Raw genomic sequence first — 21916 nt, 5'->3', positions numbered from 1 at the left:
AACGGAGTACCCTCTGACCTCTCCAAATATGAAATAGTAGAGTTTTTGAGCAGCTATGGGGTAACATTCGCGAAACGTTTGAAGAGAAGATCTGATAACGGACTCGTACTAACGTACTAATTTGCGTTAGTCTACCGGACCCGCCCGGTTCCGTAATCATTGGCTACCTGCACTTTAAAACGAAACTCTTTAACGCACCACCGTTGCTATGTCATAACTGTAATCGATTTGGTCATACAAAAAATTAGTGTGGAGGGAAAACAACATGTTCCAGATGCGGAGGTCGTGACCACGAGTATAAAGACTGTAACCACGATAAGAAATGTATCAATTGTAGTGGGAACCATAGCTCTGCATATACAGGATATTCTATATTTAAAAGAGAGTTTGAGGTCCAGGTCACTTTTCAAAAAAAGATATACCGCGGAAGTGCTGAGCCATCTGCAAACAGGGAGAAGTCCACATCTATATCCACACGCACCCACCGCCCCAAGCCACCAACATACCCAGTCCCTAACGACTGTAACATCCAACTACAAGACACAAGTCGCGACCCACCCTACGACCCTCCTCCCGAAGACAATTGAGCATTCTCCATCTTGTCCTTGATCTCATCCCCCCATCCAGTAATATTATTTGCTTATATGACTGAAATAATCGCACTGACCATAGCAGCATGTCGCACCAACGAAGAGGTAGACGTATCAAACTTGTCTCACTTGCAACACGAAAATGGCTTAGCCTTCCCCTTGATAGCGAGTCACTGAAAGGACTCATTTCACCGTACAAAAATCAGTGCATTCAATGAAAACGGACTTAAAATTATACAGTGGAACTTTCGAGACATTTATGTGAAGCTACACGAATTCAAAAGATACCTATCCCAGTTACCAGAGCGACCACACGCAATACCTGTACAGGAGACACATTTGATAGCTGATTACGAACCACGGTTCCATGGATATACTATAGTACGGTACGACAACACTGTTCACAGTGGAGGCCTAGCAACTATCATATGCAACAACTTGGCCTTCCGTTAAGTTAGAATTGCGAGCCCACGAGGAGTTGAAACACTGTGTGTAGACATAAGCGGCGTCACTATTATCCAGGGTTGTAATGACTCGAGTCACGATTTTCGGATGACTCGACTCGACTCGAGTCATTTTCTCAAAATCCGGAAATGACTCGACTCGACTCGAGTCAATCTGTGTATTGACTCGACTTGGACTCGAGTCATTGCGCATGACTCGAAGCAAGTCATTGACTCGAGATTCAGACGGCCAAGACCGACATTTCATTGTAATTTCGAAGCCAACACACTATTGGGATTTCATTTATTGGTACTGGTGCTTGAAAATGCGACCAGAAACTGCTAAAAGTGAGGAAAATTGATATATTATAAATGCGAACCATTCAATATCAACAAACAGAGTTAAAAAAGTGGGTTTAGGAAGACTTTAACTGGAAACTGAGCAGTCAACACAATGACTTGGACTCGGACTCGGGTCATAATACCATGACTCGGACTCGATCCTCTGTTCGCTGACTTGGACTCGGACTTGACTCGGTGGGAATTGAAAATGACTCGACTTGACTCGAGTCAAAAATATAAAAATGAGATTGACTTGTGACTCGGAGCCTTGTGACTTGGTTACAACCCTGCTATCTACGTGTAATGTTATCTGGATTACACGGAAGTCATATCTCATTTGAATCTATGCAGCGGCTCACCAATAAATCCCTAATATTAGGAGATTTTAATGCCCACCATTGGTCATTTCATGCATACTTCATAAAATTATGGAAAATAACCCTTTAATTCCCTTGAACGTAACAAACCCCACCCTCATTAACATCGCAACAAATGCAATACGAAGATCGTCACTGATTGATCTCGCGATTGCTTCGACTGATATCGCGAACAGGTGCACCGTCAGCGTTACGAACGGTCGGACAGTGACCACGACGTTATTCACATATCCAAATCGATGCGGATCATTTTTCTGGACAACGTCCACCTGGAATTCAGCGGTTCTCAACCGGTGGTCCACGGACCCCTAGTGGTCCGCGAAGCATTTTCAGGGGGTCCGCGGAACCTCAAAATAGTTGATAACCCAATTTGTATTATATTGAATCCGAAAAATCACGAGGCAGGTTCGCTTCATTACTATAGTAAAACTCTAGAGCCCACATCACCAGAATGGTCATCTGAGATGAAATATATGTGCATGTGCAGGCTCATATTAATTGTGAAATTGCCAATATAGCCTACTGATACAAACATTACACTGTCTAGAGATGTTTTGTTGGGGATTGTTGAAAAGTTTTTTTGGATGAGTAAGGTAAATCACGGTGACTTCGAAATGTTTACAAATATCTATTCCCTCCTGTGATATCCACAACCATTTTCCATAATAACTTTAAGGTAAGCTGGTCGAGCTAGATACAAATGAACAGGCTTGACGTTACATGTTCATTAAAAAATGGTTGTTTGTCAATTTTGGTGCGCTATTTGTTGCGGTCATACCCTAATATGACGCCGGAAGCTTTACCCGTTATTCGCCACTATATTTGTGGAAATAGATTTTCGGCACTCGTTCATATCAAATTGAAGGCGTGAATTTTCAAGACACGACCACGCATTTCAAGAAATGCAGTTGCAGAATAGCATGATATTGTTTCAAGAAGAATCATTTTATTGTTGTTTATCACTAAGCCTACAGTTATCATTTTCACAAGACGAATGATGATTGCGCGACAATTGAGATAAATTTGAGAAAAACTTCGTGGGGGTCCGCGGGGGTCCGTGACGGTGCGAAAGGGGTCCGCGAAGACAAAAAGGTTCAGAACTACTGAATAGATGGAATAAGAACAAAGCAGATTGAGAGACATTCACGCGAAATGCTGAAATGTCCCACCCGACACGGTATAAATCCGCGAACATTAATGAGGCCTGTGATAACTTCACACATAAAATATTCCGGGTGGCTAGTATATCTATCCCAATGAAACGTAACCATAGAAAGAACCCAGTTTCCTGGTGGAATGAAGAATGCGATCGGGCCGTCAGAAGGAAGAAAACTGTTGTCTTCAAGATGAAACGTACTTTCGGCGTCAGTCGTATTATTGAGTTCAAACGTCTTAGCTCACTTTGTCGGAGAACAATACTGGAGGCAAAAAAAGTCATCATGGATAATGTTCTGCGAATCACACGACAATAAAGCAAACTTCCGGCAGGTCTGGAATATTGAACGATCTGTATCAGGAAAACGAACAACCAGCGCAATCCCTGATCTACAAGTGGGTACAAGTACTGTAAAGTCACAGAAGTAAAGAGCAGATGCGATAGTCCAAGCTTTCGAAAGCGTTAGTATACTATAGTATATGCCTATAATTTTACAGCATTTCATGCGGGTGCTCCGCCTTCGGTTCTCCGCAGGTGCTCTTCATCGAGTGCCCGGGGTGGGCGACAAGTTTACTTTGAATAGATTTGAGTGTTCAAATCAGGGCGGTTGCCTACATAGTGTTGTATGGAATGATAGAATAAGACCTCGGTTGTATTTTGTCGGTTATCGGAAGCAAGATAATGATTCATCCCGAAAACATGATTTACGTAACTAGCCTACATTTCGACTCATTGGGATGAGTCGTTCTTAAAAACTCAAATATAATGTATCGGAACTTTGTGAATTTTTCGATTAGTTTCACTTTTCATTATACTTCATAAGATCTAGTGTGGAAGTTTAGTAAAAGTGTAAGAGTCTAATAGAAGTAGTTCTCTACCTACTTTACGAAATGAAGTGCACTATCTTCCAAATCGGTATGTAACAACATCAAAATCATTACAGAGCAATGCCGACTTCTGCGTAAATTATGTTATGCGTTTAACTAGGTTACTCAGTGCATCTGCTTACATTAAGTAGAAGTATATGTCAGACATCGTAGCACCCCTCATATTGCATGTTTCATATTTATTTTGCGATAACCAATTAGGCTACTCCAGATTTATCAGAGTATACTCTACTAGGGTTTGTAACGCTAGGGATCGCGTACATGCAGCGAAAGTGTTTGTATAATTATAGCCCCAAGGATCGCGCGCCTGCGTCTATAGTTCGTTCAAATGTTTTCGCCTTGGGATTCACGAATATGCAACTAATCTGTTTACCACTTTGGAATCGCCTCTATGCGAGTAAGATTTGTTTCCAACGCTCCGAACTTGGGAATCGCTTGCCTGTGTTTAATGAAAATAATTTCCAAAATGTGGGGACTGCAGATACTGTAACTACGATCCCTCTACACTCGAAATCATATTTCTATTAATTAATTGGTGATGATGTAATCATCAAATCCCTATCGCATCCCTCGCGAAAATACACAGACAATCAAGTTTAACAACTATAGAAGGATGAATTATCTCCGGGCAATAGAGTGACATAACCGCGCATAGTTGAGTGGGGTATTGCTATAGTGTACATTCAAAGAATCATTCAGTGGTACTGCGAGCTGAAAATAAGTCGTTCTGTAGAGAGCTCAGAAGTCGAAAATTCGATATATCTCTGCACTCGAAACCCCATTTTATAATAATTAATCAGTGATGATGCCATTTCCCAAAATGGTCAAGAGGTCTTGTGTATCATATACAGTCCTAAATACACATAAAATCATGCGTAGTTGATCGCGCGAAATATATGTATAATTTTGATATGTCGCCATGAAACCGCGCATAGTTCAACGTTGATGACTGTTATCTGAGAGCTCACATTATCCGAGAAAATACATAGTCCTACACATAATAGAATATCTGGCGAACATAGTCTTGCATAGACATCATAGTTTTCGAAATTTATGTCTATTATCTGAATGTTATTTTTCTCTCGAGAGCAAGTTATTATCAAGTCTTGGAATTTAATCAATTTTACAAAATGTACCCTTAGGACAGTGGTTCTTAACCTTTTTTCGTCTAGCGCCCCCTTTCAAAAATTATCGTGCTCCAGCGCCCCCCTCAACTTCATATTGTAAGTAATGTAATAAAGACAATGAGTAAGAGGGAGGGCCGTAACAGCACTTCGTCAACCCCCCTAAAAACGATTGCCTTGCGCACCCATAGCGTGATAAACCGAACTTCTGAGGGCTTCGCCCCCACGAACCCCATATCGTGATTTTGATGGTCAGCAAAGTTTGTGTGGCCTGGTCGCCCTAGGTACCAAAATTTGATATAATGCATGGTAATTGCATATTTTCTATAATGCATGGTAATTACATTTATAAGTCGCTATAAACTTTTTATCCTCTCAGCCCACGTAATCAGATTTACCAGTAGCACTGAGTGAGCTGTTGTATAGGAAAATAAGGGGCACGTAATTAATAATTAAACATATTCGGGCGTTCCCGCAGGTACAATTATTCGTTACCAGGGCCGTAACAGCACTTCGTCAGCCCCCCTCCCCAAACACGTTGGTCCTGGGCCCCCATCGGGTGATAAACCAAACTTCCGGGGGACTTCGCTCCCAGACCCCCATTAGGCTGTCCGCTATTTGCTGATAGCCTATTAGCTATCTACATTGGGTGTCCATTTACTGAGGGAGCTATGCTCGCCTATGGTCGCGCGAAGTGCGAAAAATTTCACTAATTAATGATTGAATTGGTCAATATCATCGGGAATTGCATGTAAATTGAGATCAATTTTCATCCTCTCTCTGCTCACGTAAACACATTAACCGGTAGAGCTGAGTTAGGTGCAATGTTCCCTCTAAGCTGCGCACGTGCGCAGTGCTGACACGGTCTCTGCGCACAGAAAATCTACGTTGCGCACAACAAATCGGGAGTTATTACCTTTTTTTAGTCGTTACGCACTGTTGTCCAAGGGTCAGCGCAGTGAGTTGTTGAGTGTGTGCAGACTCATCAAAACTTAAAGCGAACATAGTGAGGTTTCTTGGAAACTGTAGGGCCCGTTACCAATAATTAAACATATTCGGGCGGGCGAACCCGTTGGTATGACCTCGTTGCATGATGTTATTTCGTGACCGACCCCCTGTCTGCAATATCAAAAAATATAGAATCGCTCAACGGGGATATCGCCCAACAGAAATATCCCTGTCGCCCAATCGTACTAAACTAAAAGACGCACACGATTTCAGATTGGTATTTCTTCACTGACACTGACAACCAAGCCGGGCTCGATTCTGGCCAAGGAACGTTTTGACGTGGCATTTGGCGTCATATAGGCAGATGATGTGACAACGGGCGTCAAATAGGTGTGGCAATTAGGGCGACGTAACCTTCTCTGATTGGACGGCGTATATTCCAGGTAGCCTCATTTAAGACGTTATGAAACCTAGTTCAACGTTAAATGTATTATGCGAGAATTCATCTTCTCAAAACAGATCAGTACGCATAGTCTGCGCGATAGTCAGGATGATACGTGGCAATTGGCGTCATATAGGTGTAGCAATCGACGCGGCGACGATGTGGCAATGGGCGTCATATAGACGGATGATGCGGCAATAGGCGTCATATAGGTATGGCAATGAGGGCGACGTGGCCTTCTCTGGTTGATGCGCGCCAAAATGGCTTAACAACACTAGTCACTTGTCTATTTGATGATCAGATAAATTGTACGTACTAATCAAATTTACCCTAGTGAAATATAGAGGTAATACTCCACCATGTTCTTTACTCTAACATGCTTGAACGCCAATCAAACTAACCAATATTACGTAGGGTTGCCATATTTTGAGATCGTAAAGAGAGACACTTTGCAAAAATTCTAAAAGCTCCTGCACTTGACAAGAAAACTGGTGATTTTGAACATTTTCGACCAATATTACTGTGTTGACTGGAAGAAAAGGTTGTCGCTTCGGCTTGACTCCCGAATCACCCATTATTGTATAAGAATATGCGGTATTGACTGAATGAAAAGGTCATCACTTTGACTCCCGATTTACTCTATTTTTAGGTGAGGTTTCCTTATGTCCACACCATATAGGACACTATGACCTTACCGAACCGAATTTATGCACAGTCATAACATCGGTCATTTTATGACTAGGCATTTTCGCACCAATATACTCTAGTCTCGTTGTGCAGTGAAATGGCTTGTGTTTTCAAAGAAAGCAATTATAGCTCTCTATGCAGAAGAGAAACCGAAAGTCGAGGATATCAAAGGCAATGAAAGTGTAATGGACCAATGTTACCTTGCTCAATCGCACCTGTGAGGGTAGCTAATCTGGAGTGTTTTGTCTCGGCCGAAGAAGTTGTTGGGTTTTGTACAATAACGTCTACTGGTACTTGGATGGCCAGGTCTTAAAATCTGTTCTGCACTCCTATCCCAAATACAACGTATTTTTCGCGAGTTACACTATACCCTTAAATTTCCTATTAGGTATATTTGATTCATTCCACGTTTGAAAAATTAACAATTATTCACGATTTTCATTCGCACTCGATCCGGATTTTTATTCGCACTATTCGCACCACCTTCGTCATTTGCACTGCAATTTCTTTCATTCGCACTAGTGCGAACCGTCACACAGGTTGAAAAGCACTGATCTAGTTCATTCTTATCTTAATTGGTCAGAGCTCCTGTGCAATACGCAGCAACACTGCTATACACATTGTTCAGGTAGAAAATATATTACTGGATTGCTATGCTGTTGTGGATGGCAGCATCAACAACGGCAATTTATCATATCTTCAATGCCACCAACAGAAATGGTTGCAAACCAACACAGCAGAGTAGAACGAAATCGTGACCAGCAATGATCACAAAATCAGTCTTTCAGCCAATCAGTAGCTTTTTGTTACAGGTTCCAACCAATCAAGATTCTAGTTTCGTGATTGCCCGCCCACGTCATCGATTCCCCGCCCACTTGCAGACGGCTGCTTTCAAACGCTTTGCACGAAATCTTAACTTACCCGTGAGGTTCTTGCAGGCTGGTTGATGTTTTTTTTTATCAATAATCTATAGAATAAGATATTACAACGCAGCATTTATCAATTTTTTTCAAATTTTGGCCAACCATGCTGGTAATAATCAGCAACTAGCAAGAGGCTTGGAAATATCAATATGTATCAACAATCATAATGACTGTGATATCAGGATTAATGCTACATTTTAGTGAGCAGAGGTATGTGCTTTCTGATGTAGCATTTATGAGTCATGCGAATCGTTTGATGCAGTTTGCTAGAAAGTGAATTTGCGTTTGTTCAACTGGTATTTCAGATCTACACCTAGAACAGGGGTTCTCAACCCGCGGCCCGCGGGCCGCATGCGGCCCGCAGACGATTTTTTTGCGGCCCGCGACATCTTTCAATATGAATTCAATTACTACTGGCACAGTATTGTCATGGAAGACCGATGTGGCACATTTGTCGAAGAACAATTGTTGTAAGAAAGCCTAGAAGCTTGATACGATAGCACGATAGTTTCATCTAGAGTTATACATATCACCTGATTTTTTGAGAAAACGTTGCTAGTTTGGTTTCAAGACCAGCAATCCATATTTCGAAGCATTTGAAAAATTGCCGACGACGTGACAGGCGCATTGTTCAAAATTGCTTGGAATATCGCTAAAGCCAAGAATCTGCTAGTGAAGGTGTGACTTCAATAAAACTATAACGTACTGTGCGAATATTCGCTGTTTCCAGAACTCAGCAGCAAGTCCAACATCACCTGACAAATTTCGAGGCTGCAGTTGTCTGATTAAACAGTCTCCAGAAGAGTAATAGCGATATCAATCGATCTTTTATCACATGTTCTGAAACACGTTGCCACGTACAGACTACTTTAGCCTAGCATTGGACGAATTTATCGACTGCACAGTGCACCCATTGTACACACATTGAATAGCTAATTATCCAGGTACGTTTTATCAGAGTGGACATATTTCCAGAGGAAATGCTGACGGGGCAAACGGTATAGATGACCAGTGAAAAACATCAATTTGACAAAGCTGACTTCTGTAACTTTTGGTGTAGGGCTCCAGCCATGGAAGGAAAGGAGAAGAGTTGATTGGTTTGCTTATAAATGGCACTGAGCGTCTGACTTCTTCTCAGGAGAGCTCAAAGCAGGGTTGTAACCAAGTCACAAGGCTCCGAGTCACAAGTCAATTTCACTTTTATAATTTTGACTCGAGTCAAGTCGAGTCATTTTCAACTCACCACCGAGTCAAGTCCGAGTCCAAGTCACCGATCAGAGGGTCGAGTCCGAGTCATGGTATTATGACTCGAGTCGAGTCCAAGTCAATACGTTGACTGCTTAATTCCCAGCTAAAATCTTGTTAAACTCACCTTTTTTAACTCTGTTTGGTGATTTTGAATGGTTCGTATTTATAATATAGTAATTTTCCTCACTTTTACCAGGTTCTGATCGCATTCTCACGTGCTAGTAACAATAAACGAAATCCCAATTGGGTGATTACTTTACTATTCTTCAAAACTACGATAAAATATCGGTCTTGGCCGTCTGCGTCTCGAGTCATATGACTTGGTTCGAGTCATGCGCAATGACTCGAGTCCAAGTCGAGTCAATACACAGATTGACTCGAGTCGAGTCGAGTCATTTCCGTATTTTGAGAAAATGACTCGAGTCAAGTCGAGTCATCAGAAAATCGTGACTCGAGTCTGACTCGAGTCGAGTCATGACTCGAGTCATTACAACCCTGGCTCAAAGTGATAATGACTTCTGTAACGAAAAAGTCACCGTAATTTTATACTTGCTCGCTCTCGCATTGAAACAGAGAGTTCGGTTCTCTAGTGCAAGGGTTTGAAGGGTGTATATACCGGCATGGCAACGAATGGAATGTACGCTCCATGAAGGGATATGGGCTACTTGCGCCACTAGAAGATGGATATTCCGACAAAAAACGGCAACTGCAAACTTACGAACGCTCTCCATTAATGCTTTAACTGCCCGTATAAAACTGGTAAATAGGCTACAGTAGCTTGAATTTAATAGTAGCCCACAAATACATGGTGCTAATGTTCTGCGGCCCGCAGCGTCTTTTGGTGTGAAAATGCGGCCCGTCATACGAGGGAAGTTGAGAACCCCTGACCTAGAAGATCACGGCGATGATGATATAGTTACAGATAAACAATCTTTATTCAATTTAATTGCCCAAGGTTGCAAGGATATAATATCAGTCAGGGTAACCATGACGACTTTCTTGTCAAATCTATTATGTCTATGAGTAATGTAGGACGTAGGTCATTCACAGAACATGATTCAAGTCTAGCAATGGCTTATGTGATTAACATGGCTTTACTTCTTAACTTACACGGCATCTTGTTAGCGGTGAAGGGTGTCGAATTGGTACTAGTTCGATTCCAGTCTTCAGACTTCTTACCCTGCATATATCGCCGAAATGCGATAATCTGTTGCGAAAGCAAAGGCTTGGACCTTACCTCTTATACGCGAAATCACCGATACATATTATCCTGCATGGTTGGAAGGTACCAATGACTTGCTTCAAATGGTTGTCACACTGATGAAATATGTCCTTGATCAGTGGATGTCTCATGGGCAATTGACCAAGCGACACATTGGCACCTTGGCGAATATATTCCATTATTAGCTTACATTCGTAAAGAGTTATGAATAAATGTTACCTTTATGGTCAACGAAGATCAATGGACAGTAATTCATCAGGAAGCATTGGTCCAAAAACTGTTGACCCCCAAAGAATAGCTGATCAAGGTAATTAAAAAGTGGTATTCCACTTTGACACAGCCTAAAATGATTTAAATATCATACACGTAATTAGTTGGTTTCGCATAGCAGTGAGCAAATGTGCTTACAAATTCTTTTCTGGACAGTAAAATGGGATCTAGAAAAATAGGGCCTCGTGTGAGTCGGTCAATTCATGATAAAAGTACTATTAATACTGTACGTACGCCAAGTGGTAGATCAGGGCAGGGATTCATGGCCACAAGTAAGGTGCGACTCTTCTCATCCGAGCTTGGCATCCGTCCATAGTATCGCTGATGCAGATCCAAATTGGAACGCAACGGATTCCATATTTCAGTGCAACGTCTTAAGTCGGTGCGAGTTCCCTGTGTACAAACATTAGGGATATCTCATATAGATACCCAAGAATCGGTGAATTTTTCCCACTTTGTGATCGATTGACTAAAAAAAAGGTCAACTTTCTCACTCAGATCCCGAAATACGTTTCTCGGTTCCTTCGGTGCTGATTTGCGGCATATCAGTCGCATTTTGCTACAAATTTGACCAAATTTTAACTTAAAAAAGAGGACAAAATGTCAAAAAAGAGGACAAAAGGGGTTCGTCCGAGGACACTTTCAAAAAAGAGGACAAATCTCCTTAAAAGAGGACGTATGGTAACCAATGTTCCCTCTAATTTTACACCAGTCTGCGCAAACACGCCAACTCACTGCGCAGGCCCTTGGACAACAGTGCGCAAATAGGTTCCCATAGGGTGTTAAATCGGACTTACGGGGGGCGAAGTTCCCCAGACCCCCCTCGGTCTATGCGGTTTTCGCCGCTGCTTAGCATCTAAATACGGTATCCGTTGGATAGATGTGGCGCCTGATCGCGAGAAGCGCGAAAAGATTATACAATTCACGATTGAGTCGGCATTTGGAACTATCATGCAAGCTGCTCTAAGGCAATAGACCACGCAATAATAATGACGTAATCATTATTGACTCATAATGACGTAAACATTTATCAGCGTTATTGGACTGGAACCAGGCAATCTCTCATGGAACCAAAGCCTCTCTCGTATTGGAACCACGCCCACATTGCTCTGCGTTCTGATCGGCTAAGAGATGTCACGTGACAAAATACTCGACGCTGATTGGTTGGGGTCATTTTACACTCTCTTATACTACTTAGATGCATCCGGACACTTTGAGAGTGCAAGCTATATGAAATGAAGTAATATTCCCAGTTTAGCGGTCAAGGATTATAGATTTCTGACTTCCTACCACCATGTTGTGACGTCACAAAAATTGCCGATATTTTTTCACCTGAAATGACCGATACCGATAATTCTGTCAAAGTGTAATATCGACTCGATATTATCGGCAATCCGATAATCGGTCGGGCTCTAGTCTTTTCACTCTATTTAGTATAGGACTAGTAATTAGCGTCTATCATTATTTCCTCGTGTGGCATACTTTGTATTTATACCCTTGTGTTTTGTTATCTACGGGTCTTTTCGTTTACCTATACTCTGGGTTGTATCGCTGCCTTCAAGTTATTCAGCTGATAATATACTGGTTTCATATTGTAACTTCGTCGTATGAGTTATTGTTCAAACAAGATCAAGATCAAGAACATAACAGCTTGGACCCTTGACAAACATTTCGGAGTCTTAACAGTCATATCGCAAGGTGTCAACTGTCTTTGTCTGGTTATCGAATAGATGACTTCTTTCTTTTGGCTTGTGATCAAAACTCACTTCTGTTAGCAACTATCCGGGGATATCCATAGCAAAAGTTACAGCTATCCGACAATATCCAAAAAACAAATCTGTGATGATATCCAAATCCTATCCGACTGTCGCAAAATTGTCCAATATCCGGCCCGAATTCCATCCGATTCCTTCCGATGCTCATCATTGGTGTGCACTGTGCACTTCACAATCTATCTACTCATCACTAGCTACATTGGCTTTCGTAGAACGACCTCGTACTGGTACTTAATTTTTTTGCTTAACGAATACATTCATGAATAATTTAAAACGAATCCATTATTGCTGTCGGAGGTGAATTCTTTTCTGATTCTTGTCGCTACGCATGGGGGTAAAAATTTTTGTTGTTTCTGCCACACCCTCCCCATATCCGTCGCACAAAGTTACGGCATGACGTATGCTTCAATTTCGTGTAATTGAGGATTGGTAAACATATTGTTGAGCTGAATATCCACGCCTACCAACACGTACTCGTGCAGTGTGTAGCCGCCTCTCGAGAGTACCTTCCATATTGCTGTCTAAACGCGGTCACATAAGTAGCCGAGCTCCTTACAGCACATTGATTCTCTGCCTGTTGGCATAACATGGCACAGCGAGCCTTGGCACATTGAGATACAACATAGATTTGAACAATGCTGGACAAGTGACAAGAGGGATCCCTAAAATGACCATTCGGTGTTGCCTTGTCTTGTGCTATTGCTGGCAGATACTTGGGATGGATCTGATGAATCAGGAAGATAGCCTGAGGAATTTCGTGGCTGTTCAGTAAAATTTTCATAAAAGTTTAGTAAAACCGTAAATTTTCGTCGCGCTTCGCGCGCAGTGGATACGGAATGACCAGTATGATTTCACGAAAGTATCGGTGAATACAATTTAGGTGAAGGGTTGGCGTGGTTCCGTTCACACCACATTGTCGCCCTTCACCCATATGAAATATTTAATCACAGTATATATGGCCAATCATAACGTTTGAAACTGATGTTTCGCAATCTAGCATTTTCTCGTCATACCGTAATCTAGCATGTCCAATTGTCCATGGGGTGTCCTAATCTGGAAAAGTGAACTTTGACTTTTCTTTTAGGTTTAGAGCTGTTTTAGCATCTCACCTTTGAAACTTTCTGGACTAAAAACATGAAATATATGTTCTGCTTTTAGAAGTAGTATTTATATTTCACTTTCAATTCCCAGTATCATATACTTCGAGTTATAATTATTATCAGTTCTTTTGTCTGGATAACATACATGTTGAAGTATAAAAGCTATTGTAGTAATGCCTTTAATTTCCGAAAATAAAGCAACACAATATGGCATTTTTACGGTCCACCATATTTTTTTTTTAATTTTTACTAATTGCGCAAAGTGATTACACCGTATCCTATACAACTTCTCCGTATTGCTCTTCGACTAAACTACGGGTCTTATGGCGCCATACCATGTTGTGTTCTAAAACGTGCTCTTCGCGAAAACAGAGGATTAGCGTCGCATTTCCATATCAATACTATCATTTTCATCACATGATGTAGACGAATATACTTATAGCTTTATGCTTTCGAAAATTGGATACCTGCTGGTATGCATCAATATGAATCAAGCTCGTCACCTATCGCATAGCTCAATTTGCACCTTTTTACAATCCATGTGAACGAATCAGGATCGTTTTCACAACTACTTACTTACTTGAGTACTTTTAAAGTCAGGGAATTCTACTTCTACTTCAAGAAGTTTAGGTTGCTTATGGAAGAAGTACTTCTACTCGTACTTGAGTAGATTTTTTTCGTCGCTACTTCTACTTCGACTTGAGTAGCTTTCTTGACTACTTTGACCACCTCTGGTAAAAACTGGTATTTATTGTTAAAAAATAATTGTCGAAACGAGAGGTAAGGAACAGACGGGCCAAGCCTCACCATTGGTAACGCAATTCATCGTAAGTAGCTTAGAATGTAGAATAACTGATATTCATCGAATGTGACTGTCACACTGAATCCAAAAATCTAAATCCATATCGACTTCACAATTCTCAAAGTGTACGGCGGTAGCATAACGTTGCGCTACACACCTAAATTTTATCGCCCGTCCTACACAGAGCTATGTACTTACCAATGCAGACGTGGATATAGATATGACTTGTTTGTAATTCGAGTTTGTAATTGTCACATCCACAACAGCTCATTTCGCGCCGTAGATCAGGAAGAAAACTGCGTTTTGAAATAGGGGTCACCATGTCTGCTAGGCTCTTTAATTAATCAACATATCGCACATTCAAGATTTCGAGTAGGGTAGATAGAATTCGCAAAAGATGTTGGCGACCGGTGTTGCAGTCAATTAAATTTGATGATTTTGAAAAGAGGGGGTCCAAGCTTCTAAACCCGAAGACGGCATTGTCTTTACCTTTCAAAGACACGAGAATAAGTTTCTACTCCACGAGAACAAATTCTGGCCGTGATGAAAATTTACCAACAAGTCGCCGCAATATTGATCAATTCAGTACAAAAATATATATTTCGCAAAGAGCCATATCTTATACCCAAAAGAGCCATATATGGCTCGCGGGCGATAGGTTCCCGACCACTGGTCTATAATCTATATATTTCTTTAACATCACATATAATTGATACCTTCGTCCTAAAATCACCCCCCCCCCCCCCCCGAATAGCTTACTCCGCTTGTATCACTGCTATCTCTTTCCACTATTATTTAGCGTTGCCAACTAACTAGACTACAGTAAAAATGCGTTGGATGCCTTGGTGATTTTGCACAACATGTGGCGTCATAACACAAATCGCTGACTCGGAATTCGTTTTTCGCGTGTTCGGGATTCTCCGCATTCAACTTGGAAATTCTCAGTCATGCTGCGTTTTTCGGTAGTCGTATCTACGAATGTTCCGCATGAACAGCTCTTCAATATATGTTAAAGTTGTATATGACGATGTAGATGACCTTTACGAACTCTAGAACTTTCATGAGATTATCTTGTAGATGTAGTAGTTGTAAGAAATATATCCAAATATATTTCATGTAGTAAACAGTTTAACAACCCTGAGTCAGTCAATTTACTAATGACATTTTAACGAGACTCTTGTGGGCACACAACTTGGGAATACAGAACAATTGAAATAATATATTCCTATAGAAATAAATGCGAATAATTTTGGCGTACACTAGTCGAGGGTAAACGTCAGCAACTAATAGATAATTGGAAATAAAATTGTATACCAGCAATCGAATAACCAAATTTGACATTCACAGGCAAGAAATTCCAGTAATCGAGGCAGAAAGATCACCTTATTAGCTGAAGGTACTATTTTAGATTATTCACGAACTCCTTCTGTTGACACAAAAGACCTTGGCGTAATAAAGCTTCTGTTGCTTTTATTTGTCGATGATCACTTGGAAACGTGGTCACATTGTAACTCCAGATGACGTCATAACACTATGGATTATATGATAAGTTGAAATCAATATTGCCAGTTCACGGAACCATGTCAATGAACGTTGTGACACTGCTGTGGCTTGATACCAAAGAAGTCCTTTCAACAATTTGTATTACCACGTTCGTATGCGTGAGGTTTCAAGGCTTCCGAATACGGAAAAGTATCGAAACCAGTGGGGGCTCCTCCCATGGGGCAACTGAAATAGTGTACCTTCCTTTTGTCATAGCACATGATTATTATTTACAGAAGCATGGCATTTGACGTATAGCGAGATAGCGGAGAATATTGCGGTATTTTTTTGTGTTTTCGCTTGTAAATGCCTTACCGGAAAACGTTGTAGCGATGACTGGAGGCCGTCGTTGTATCTCGTCAAGCCAAATTTGGAGGGAGCCTGCATCGTACTCTGAAAACGACGTTGGTATTAACGTTCGTTTATGACGATATATATTGAAGTAATTTCCATCAGGACCTAATAGAAGAGGTAAAGAAGCGACTATCAAATTATAAGTGTCATGCTGTTAAGGGATTAAAATGTCGAGTGTGATGATGTTACGTAGTTTAAAATAAGCAATCTTACAACTAACCCAAGCATACCAAACCCCAACTGTTTATTTTGAATGACTCTTTACCAGGGTTGTAACCAAGTCACAAGGCACCGAGTCACAAGTCAATCTCAGTTTTATAGTTTTGACTCGAGTCAAGTCGAGTCATTTTCAATTCATCACCGAGTCAAGTCCGAGTCCAAGTCAGCGAAAATAGGGTCGAGTCCGAGTCACGGTATTATGACTCGAGTCGAGTCCGAGTCATTGTGTTGACTGCTCAGATTCCTGTTCGTGTCATATTAAACCCACCTTTTATAACTCTCTTTGGTGATTTCGAATGGTTCGCATTTATAATAATATACTAATTTCCTTCACTTTTAACAGTTTCTGGTCGCATTTTCAAGTACCAGTACCAATAGACGAAATCCAAATAGTGTGATTACAATACTATTCTTCGAAATTACAATGAAATGTCGGTCTTGGCGGTCTGCGTCTCGAGTCATATGACTTGGCTCGAGTCATGCACAATGACTCGAGTCCAAGTCGAGTCAATACAGAAATTGACTGGAGTCGAGTCGAGTCATTTCCGCATTTTGAGAAAATGACTCGAGTCAAGTCGAGTCATCAGAAAATCGTGACTCGAGTCTGACTCGAGTCGAGTCATGACTCGAGTCATTACAACCCTGCTCTTTACTGTGAAAGCTTTCTTATTATAATAACCACTGCTTTGATACTCGATATTACTCTGTATGTCAGGGGCGGGCAACATACGGCCCGCGGACAGTTTCCCGTCTTATTAGGTAATTTGGCCCGCGGCCCCAGTCTATCGATATTCACCAATACTTGCTTAAACGTCAAATTTTTGTGACTGCATGTTATTATATACGTGTGTAGTGTGTACGCAGCGTGCAAGAGTAGAGCTTACGCATAGGTTCGTCGAAGCGAGAAGACTTGCATTAGCGGTATTAACCATGTACTCAACCCTAATGAATCTTGGTAAATTTGGAGAACCGGGCTCATCGAACGCCGTGAAATCTTGATTAACCCTTTTAATGGGGGGTCAGTTTTTGCAGAACTGACCATCACTTTTCAAATTCATACCGTGACCTCACCACGACTTCAATCTGAGCTGTTCCAGTTTAAAAGTGGCCGAAGTATACCCTTCTACCGTTTCCGCCCTCGATCGACACCCCGTGCCATGTGTAGGGTTTTTTATAAGACTAAATAAACAAACTTTTTTTCTGAAAAATCTCTTTCTCTCTCTCATTTTTCCAGACTGACCCCCAGGTAGCGTCAGAGAGTCGAAAATGATGCCTCAGTGCGTAGCCACCGTTGCCTGGTTTCAAACAAGCCGTCAACCATGACCGTAAGCCACGCGGCTCGCCAGATATCGAAAAATCAAAAATACATGAAAAAGTTACATATGGGCGTGGTCAGTGAGTGGTCATAATGGTCAAGTTCAAGATTAATACCGAATCGGACGCCTACCGCCCAGTTAATGGCATGAAACAACGTGGTATACTTTCTCCTGTCATATCCCACCATTTGCAGGCATAGTAAACCAGTTTATGACTCATATTCCGTCGCGAACTTGGACTTGAACTTGACCATGTTCTTGAAAATCACCGAAGCGTGACCACAATTAAGAAACCCCCTCACAAAACTCCCCAGAACAAGGTTCGATGTTCGAAACGGTGATAAATTACACAGAATACCGTACAAGTCGACTTCTAATGTTCTGGCAGAATTTCTGACTATATTTCCCACTCGGAAAATATCTGGAAATTTTAGACATGGGTATTTTCAGCCGAACTCTTCATGTAAGATCGTCGGTATTCGAAAATTGTCATGCCCCATACCTTCAAATTAGGTATGATATAAATCAGAAGATAGCAGGCTTTCCATAGAAACCAAAAGCAGTCCGCTACGACATATATATTTGGAGAAATCGAGAGATGAACTTGAACTTGGGTCACCAGTGACCCCCCCCATTAAAAGGGTTAAGGATTGGAACATAGTGTTCCAATATTGTGTGGACACTAACAAATCGCACGGCTCAGTGTGGTCTACGTCACACTTTCCATTTTGCTAAAGGCAATTTGACGGTAATTTTTGACCGGCTTGCCGAGCGTTAAATTTGATAAAACTGGTATCAATCGAAAGCTACCGCGGTACTGATTGCGAGAATATAAATTTCATTCTGCTCGTGGCCTTGGAACCCCCAAAAATCAGCCTCGAATATTGCATTGTAACGGAATTTGATATTGTGACGCAACCATGCCGTTAGGGCAGCTCAGCAGCAAGTGCACACGGAAGTGAGAGTGTGAATGCCCAATCGGTTGCGCAACAATGGCCAACGTATGAGGTTTGCGCTGCTCTCACTTGTTCCCAGACGGCATCGTTGCGCCACAATACCAACATCCGTTATAATGCAACATTCGAGGCTGATTTTGGGGGTTCCAGGGCCAAAAGCCAATCTCACTGTATCTATCAAAGCTGCTTTGATCTGCTCAAATGCATTCTGCGCCGCACTGTACAATTTAAGCTTACTTCGAGCACTGGTGCCTTTCAATAAATCATTCAGAGGCTGCATAATCTCTGAGCAATTCTTGATTTTTCTCGAATAATAATTAACCATGCCTCACCTCGCGAATAGTTGTTGGCACTGGAAATTTCACAATAGCCTCAACTCGCTTGGGATCTGGTCTGATGCCACCTTGTCAATCAAAAACCCTAGAAATCGAACTGAATCTGCTTCGAACTTACACTTCTCAAGAGACAAAGAAAGAGATTCACTTTTTAACTTTTCAAAAATCACACGCAACGTCTCCAAATGAGACTTCTCGTCCGGCGTTGCTGCAACACTATCATCACAATACAGAAAAGTGTTAGGAATGTCACCAAGCAGGTCATACTTTTTAACTTTTCAAAAATCACACCCAACGTCTCCAAATGAGACTTCTCGTCCGGCGTTGCTGCAACACTATCATCACAATACAAAAAAGTGTTAGGAATGTCACCAAGCAGGTCATATGCCAATTTGCACCACTGATCCCCCAACTGACCGAAAACCGAACAGACACACATTGCACTGAAATTTACCGATATCTTTCGAATAAAACGCGGTCAAATGGCGGTCTGACTCCACCACATCAATGTTATGATACGCGCTCGCTATATCGAGAGTAGAAAAGACTTTGGCCCCTGTCATTTGCGTTCGCATCGACGCAATATTCGGCAATGGATAACATTGAGGGACCACATGTGAATTCAAATACCGATAATCAACGCACAACCGTACACCGAGAGGTTTCCCTCAACGTGACTCTGCTTTGGAACACACACGATCGACGAGCAAAAATCCGAATCCGATTTTGAAATTACACCGCGCTCCAACTAATCTTTAATTTACCGCCGGACCTCTAACAAATACTGCGGTGTGATCGACCGTGGTTTTGGAGACTTTAAATAACCGAACGTTTTTATTCTCATGACATGTTTCATATCGCGCCATTTCACAGGTTGCCGGACCAAAATCTCCGGAAACTATTCAAGTAAATCAGCAAACTCAAGTAAATCAGCAAACTCAAGTAAATCAGCCTACGGCATGCGTTCACTTGCATCAATATGCGACGATAGACGAAAATTTATCTTGAGGCAATTTAATAACAACACTGCGGTCATGAGTCGCTAGCTCATCAAGCTCCGGATCCATAATTAACTTATGCTTTTTCATGAAATTCCAACCCGATATAGGTAGGCTTAGACACTTCCGTTATTACAAAAGGACAAAAGTGGTTCATTATTACCGAACTGCAACTTCAAAGTTTTAGTGTCATACGCATTGTTCGCAGAACCATTTGCTCCCCGAAATTGCCATTTCGGCGTCTAGTACCGAATTACATGTTCACTCGCTGGTAAATTAGAAATCATGAAACCACTGTCACTCAAGAAATTCAAACCATTTAATATATCAAACGCATAAGCCAGATACTCCAAATCAAAAGAATTTATACTTGGACCACTTGGATGAAAACCACTGCCATGTAGTCATGAACTACGATCAAAATATTTACATTCACGATAGCTTGAAAAGCTCCGATCACCATATCGCTGATGATTCTTGCATACCCATTCGGTATTACTGCCGTCTCTGACACCAACGTTGCCGCCCCGATAATATCGCGTACCTCCGCGGTTGGACTCATCCCTATTCTGCGTCATGGGAGAATGGTTCAAAGAGTTATTGCTATAATCCCTTGGTTGCACTTTAGCCGTAGCCAATTTCAATTCCGCCAGTTGCTTTTCCACACTAGCGAGTTGCTTTCTCATCGAATCGATCAACTGCGTATCTTCATCGGATCTAACCGCACACATCTTTTCCTGTTTTGCCACACTTACTTCATTAGTTTGAATGGAGTTATTACCAGGTTTCGACCCCCCCCCCCCTTACCGCATTAAACATTTCAACCTCGCGATTACACATGGTAACAAAATCATCTCTTCGATATGCACGTAATATGAAAGCAATGTCGCGCCTGCAATATTGCAAGAACATGTGACGCTTGATCCCCGCCATATACGGTGAATTATCGGCACCCGCACACTCATTAATCCGCGATCGTAAAGCTCTTGGATTCACACCCGGAACTGCCTCAGCATAAAAGTTATTTAACTTCTGATTAATCGGAATATCAAAACAGTGCAACAAAGCCTTTCTCAACACATCATAGTAATTAGCAATACTCGGGCTATAGGAACACTCCCGTCGATAACGGCGATGTGTGCATCAGACAAGTTCTCTAACAAAATGAGATATTTAGCTTTTTGCGACCGTACATGTTTGCCTTCAAATAGATGTTCTAACGTCATGAAATACCGTGCTGGATCGTTTTCGTTACAGGGTCGATTGATAGTGATGTCGCGAGTTCTACTATTGAGTACGGTCAGAGGTTCGTTGTCACTACTTTCCACTTCCATTCATGACAGTGAATAGCAATTGATCATGCCAGGATTGAAAATGATTACCTTTTCCGTTGCCCGTACACGTAAAATGTCGCACTGCACACAGACGAAGATTCCGCCACAAATACCAGCTCAGATTCTAGCACGAATTATTGGCGATATCACTGAGAAAACAAAATTACTGTAAGCCACCTGGAATTTGAACAGAAATACTAGAAATACTTATTTAATCGGACATGCAATATTTATAATACAACACAATTTTACAACATATCTCGAAACTCTGCCATGACTAAAAAATAATTAATTCTGTTACAGTTCAATACACACTCTCCGTCTCTGACACCAAAATCAAACGCTAACCCCTGTCTGGGAATGCTATACTTAACTTTAATATGCGTTACAATCGTTTGTCTCTTCTGAAAAGGCGCTCTTCGTTGTCGTTTTTTCTGGTGACTTTTGATGCTATATAACGCAGAGCGAATGTTTGTAGATGTTATAGTTGTGTTTATCTGACTCCAGAAGGTTACGTTTACAATTC

General features: G+C 41.5%; 1 protein-coding gene across 1 annotated transcript; it reads right to left on the bottom strand.

Annotated features, from left to right (window-relative positions):
• Window positions 1-8262: 8262 nt before the first annotated feature.
• On the bottom strand, window positions 8263-21564 carry LOC145449869 (single-strand selective monofunctional uracil DNA glycosylase-like). The gene is made up of 7 exons (XM_080328314.1): window positions 21439-21564; window positions 16194-16271; window positions 10894-11052; window positions 10798-10826; window positions 10609-10730; window positions 10405-10549; window positions 8263-10347 (listed from the first exon to the last, which is right to left on the bottom strand). Exons 2-7 carry the CDS (start codon window positions 16263-16265, stop codon window positions 10269-10271), a joined length of 606 nt encoding a protein of 201 aa, XP_080184440.1. The 5' UTR covers window positions 16266-16271; window positions 21439-21564; the 3' UTR covers window positions 8263-10268.
• Window positions 21565-21916: the final 352 nt, after the last annotated feature.

This window comes from Botryllus schlosseri, chromosome 11 (genome assembly GCF_051294905.1).
Source record: "Botryllus schlosseri isolate E-star chromosome 11, Bs_hap1, whole genome shotgun sequence".
NCBI classification, from domain to species: domain Eukaryota; kingdom Metazoa; phylum Chordata; class Ascidiacea; order Stolidobranchia; family Styelidae; genus Botryllus; species Botryllus schlosseri.
Note: the sequence above shows the minus strand (reverse complement) of the source record. Positions and strands in the feature narration are given on the sequence as shown.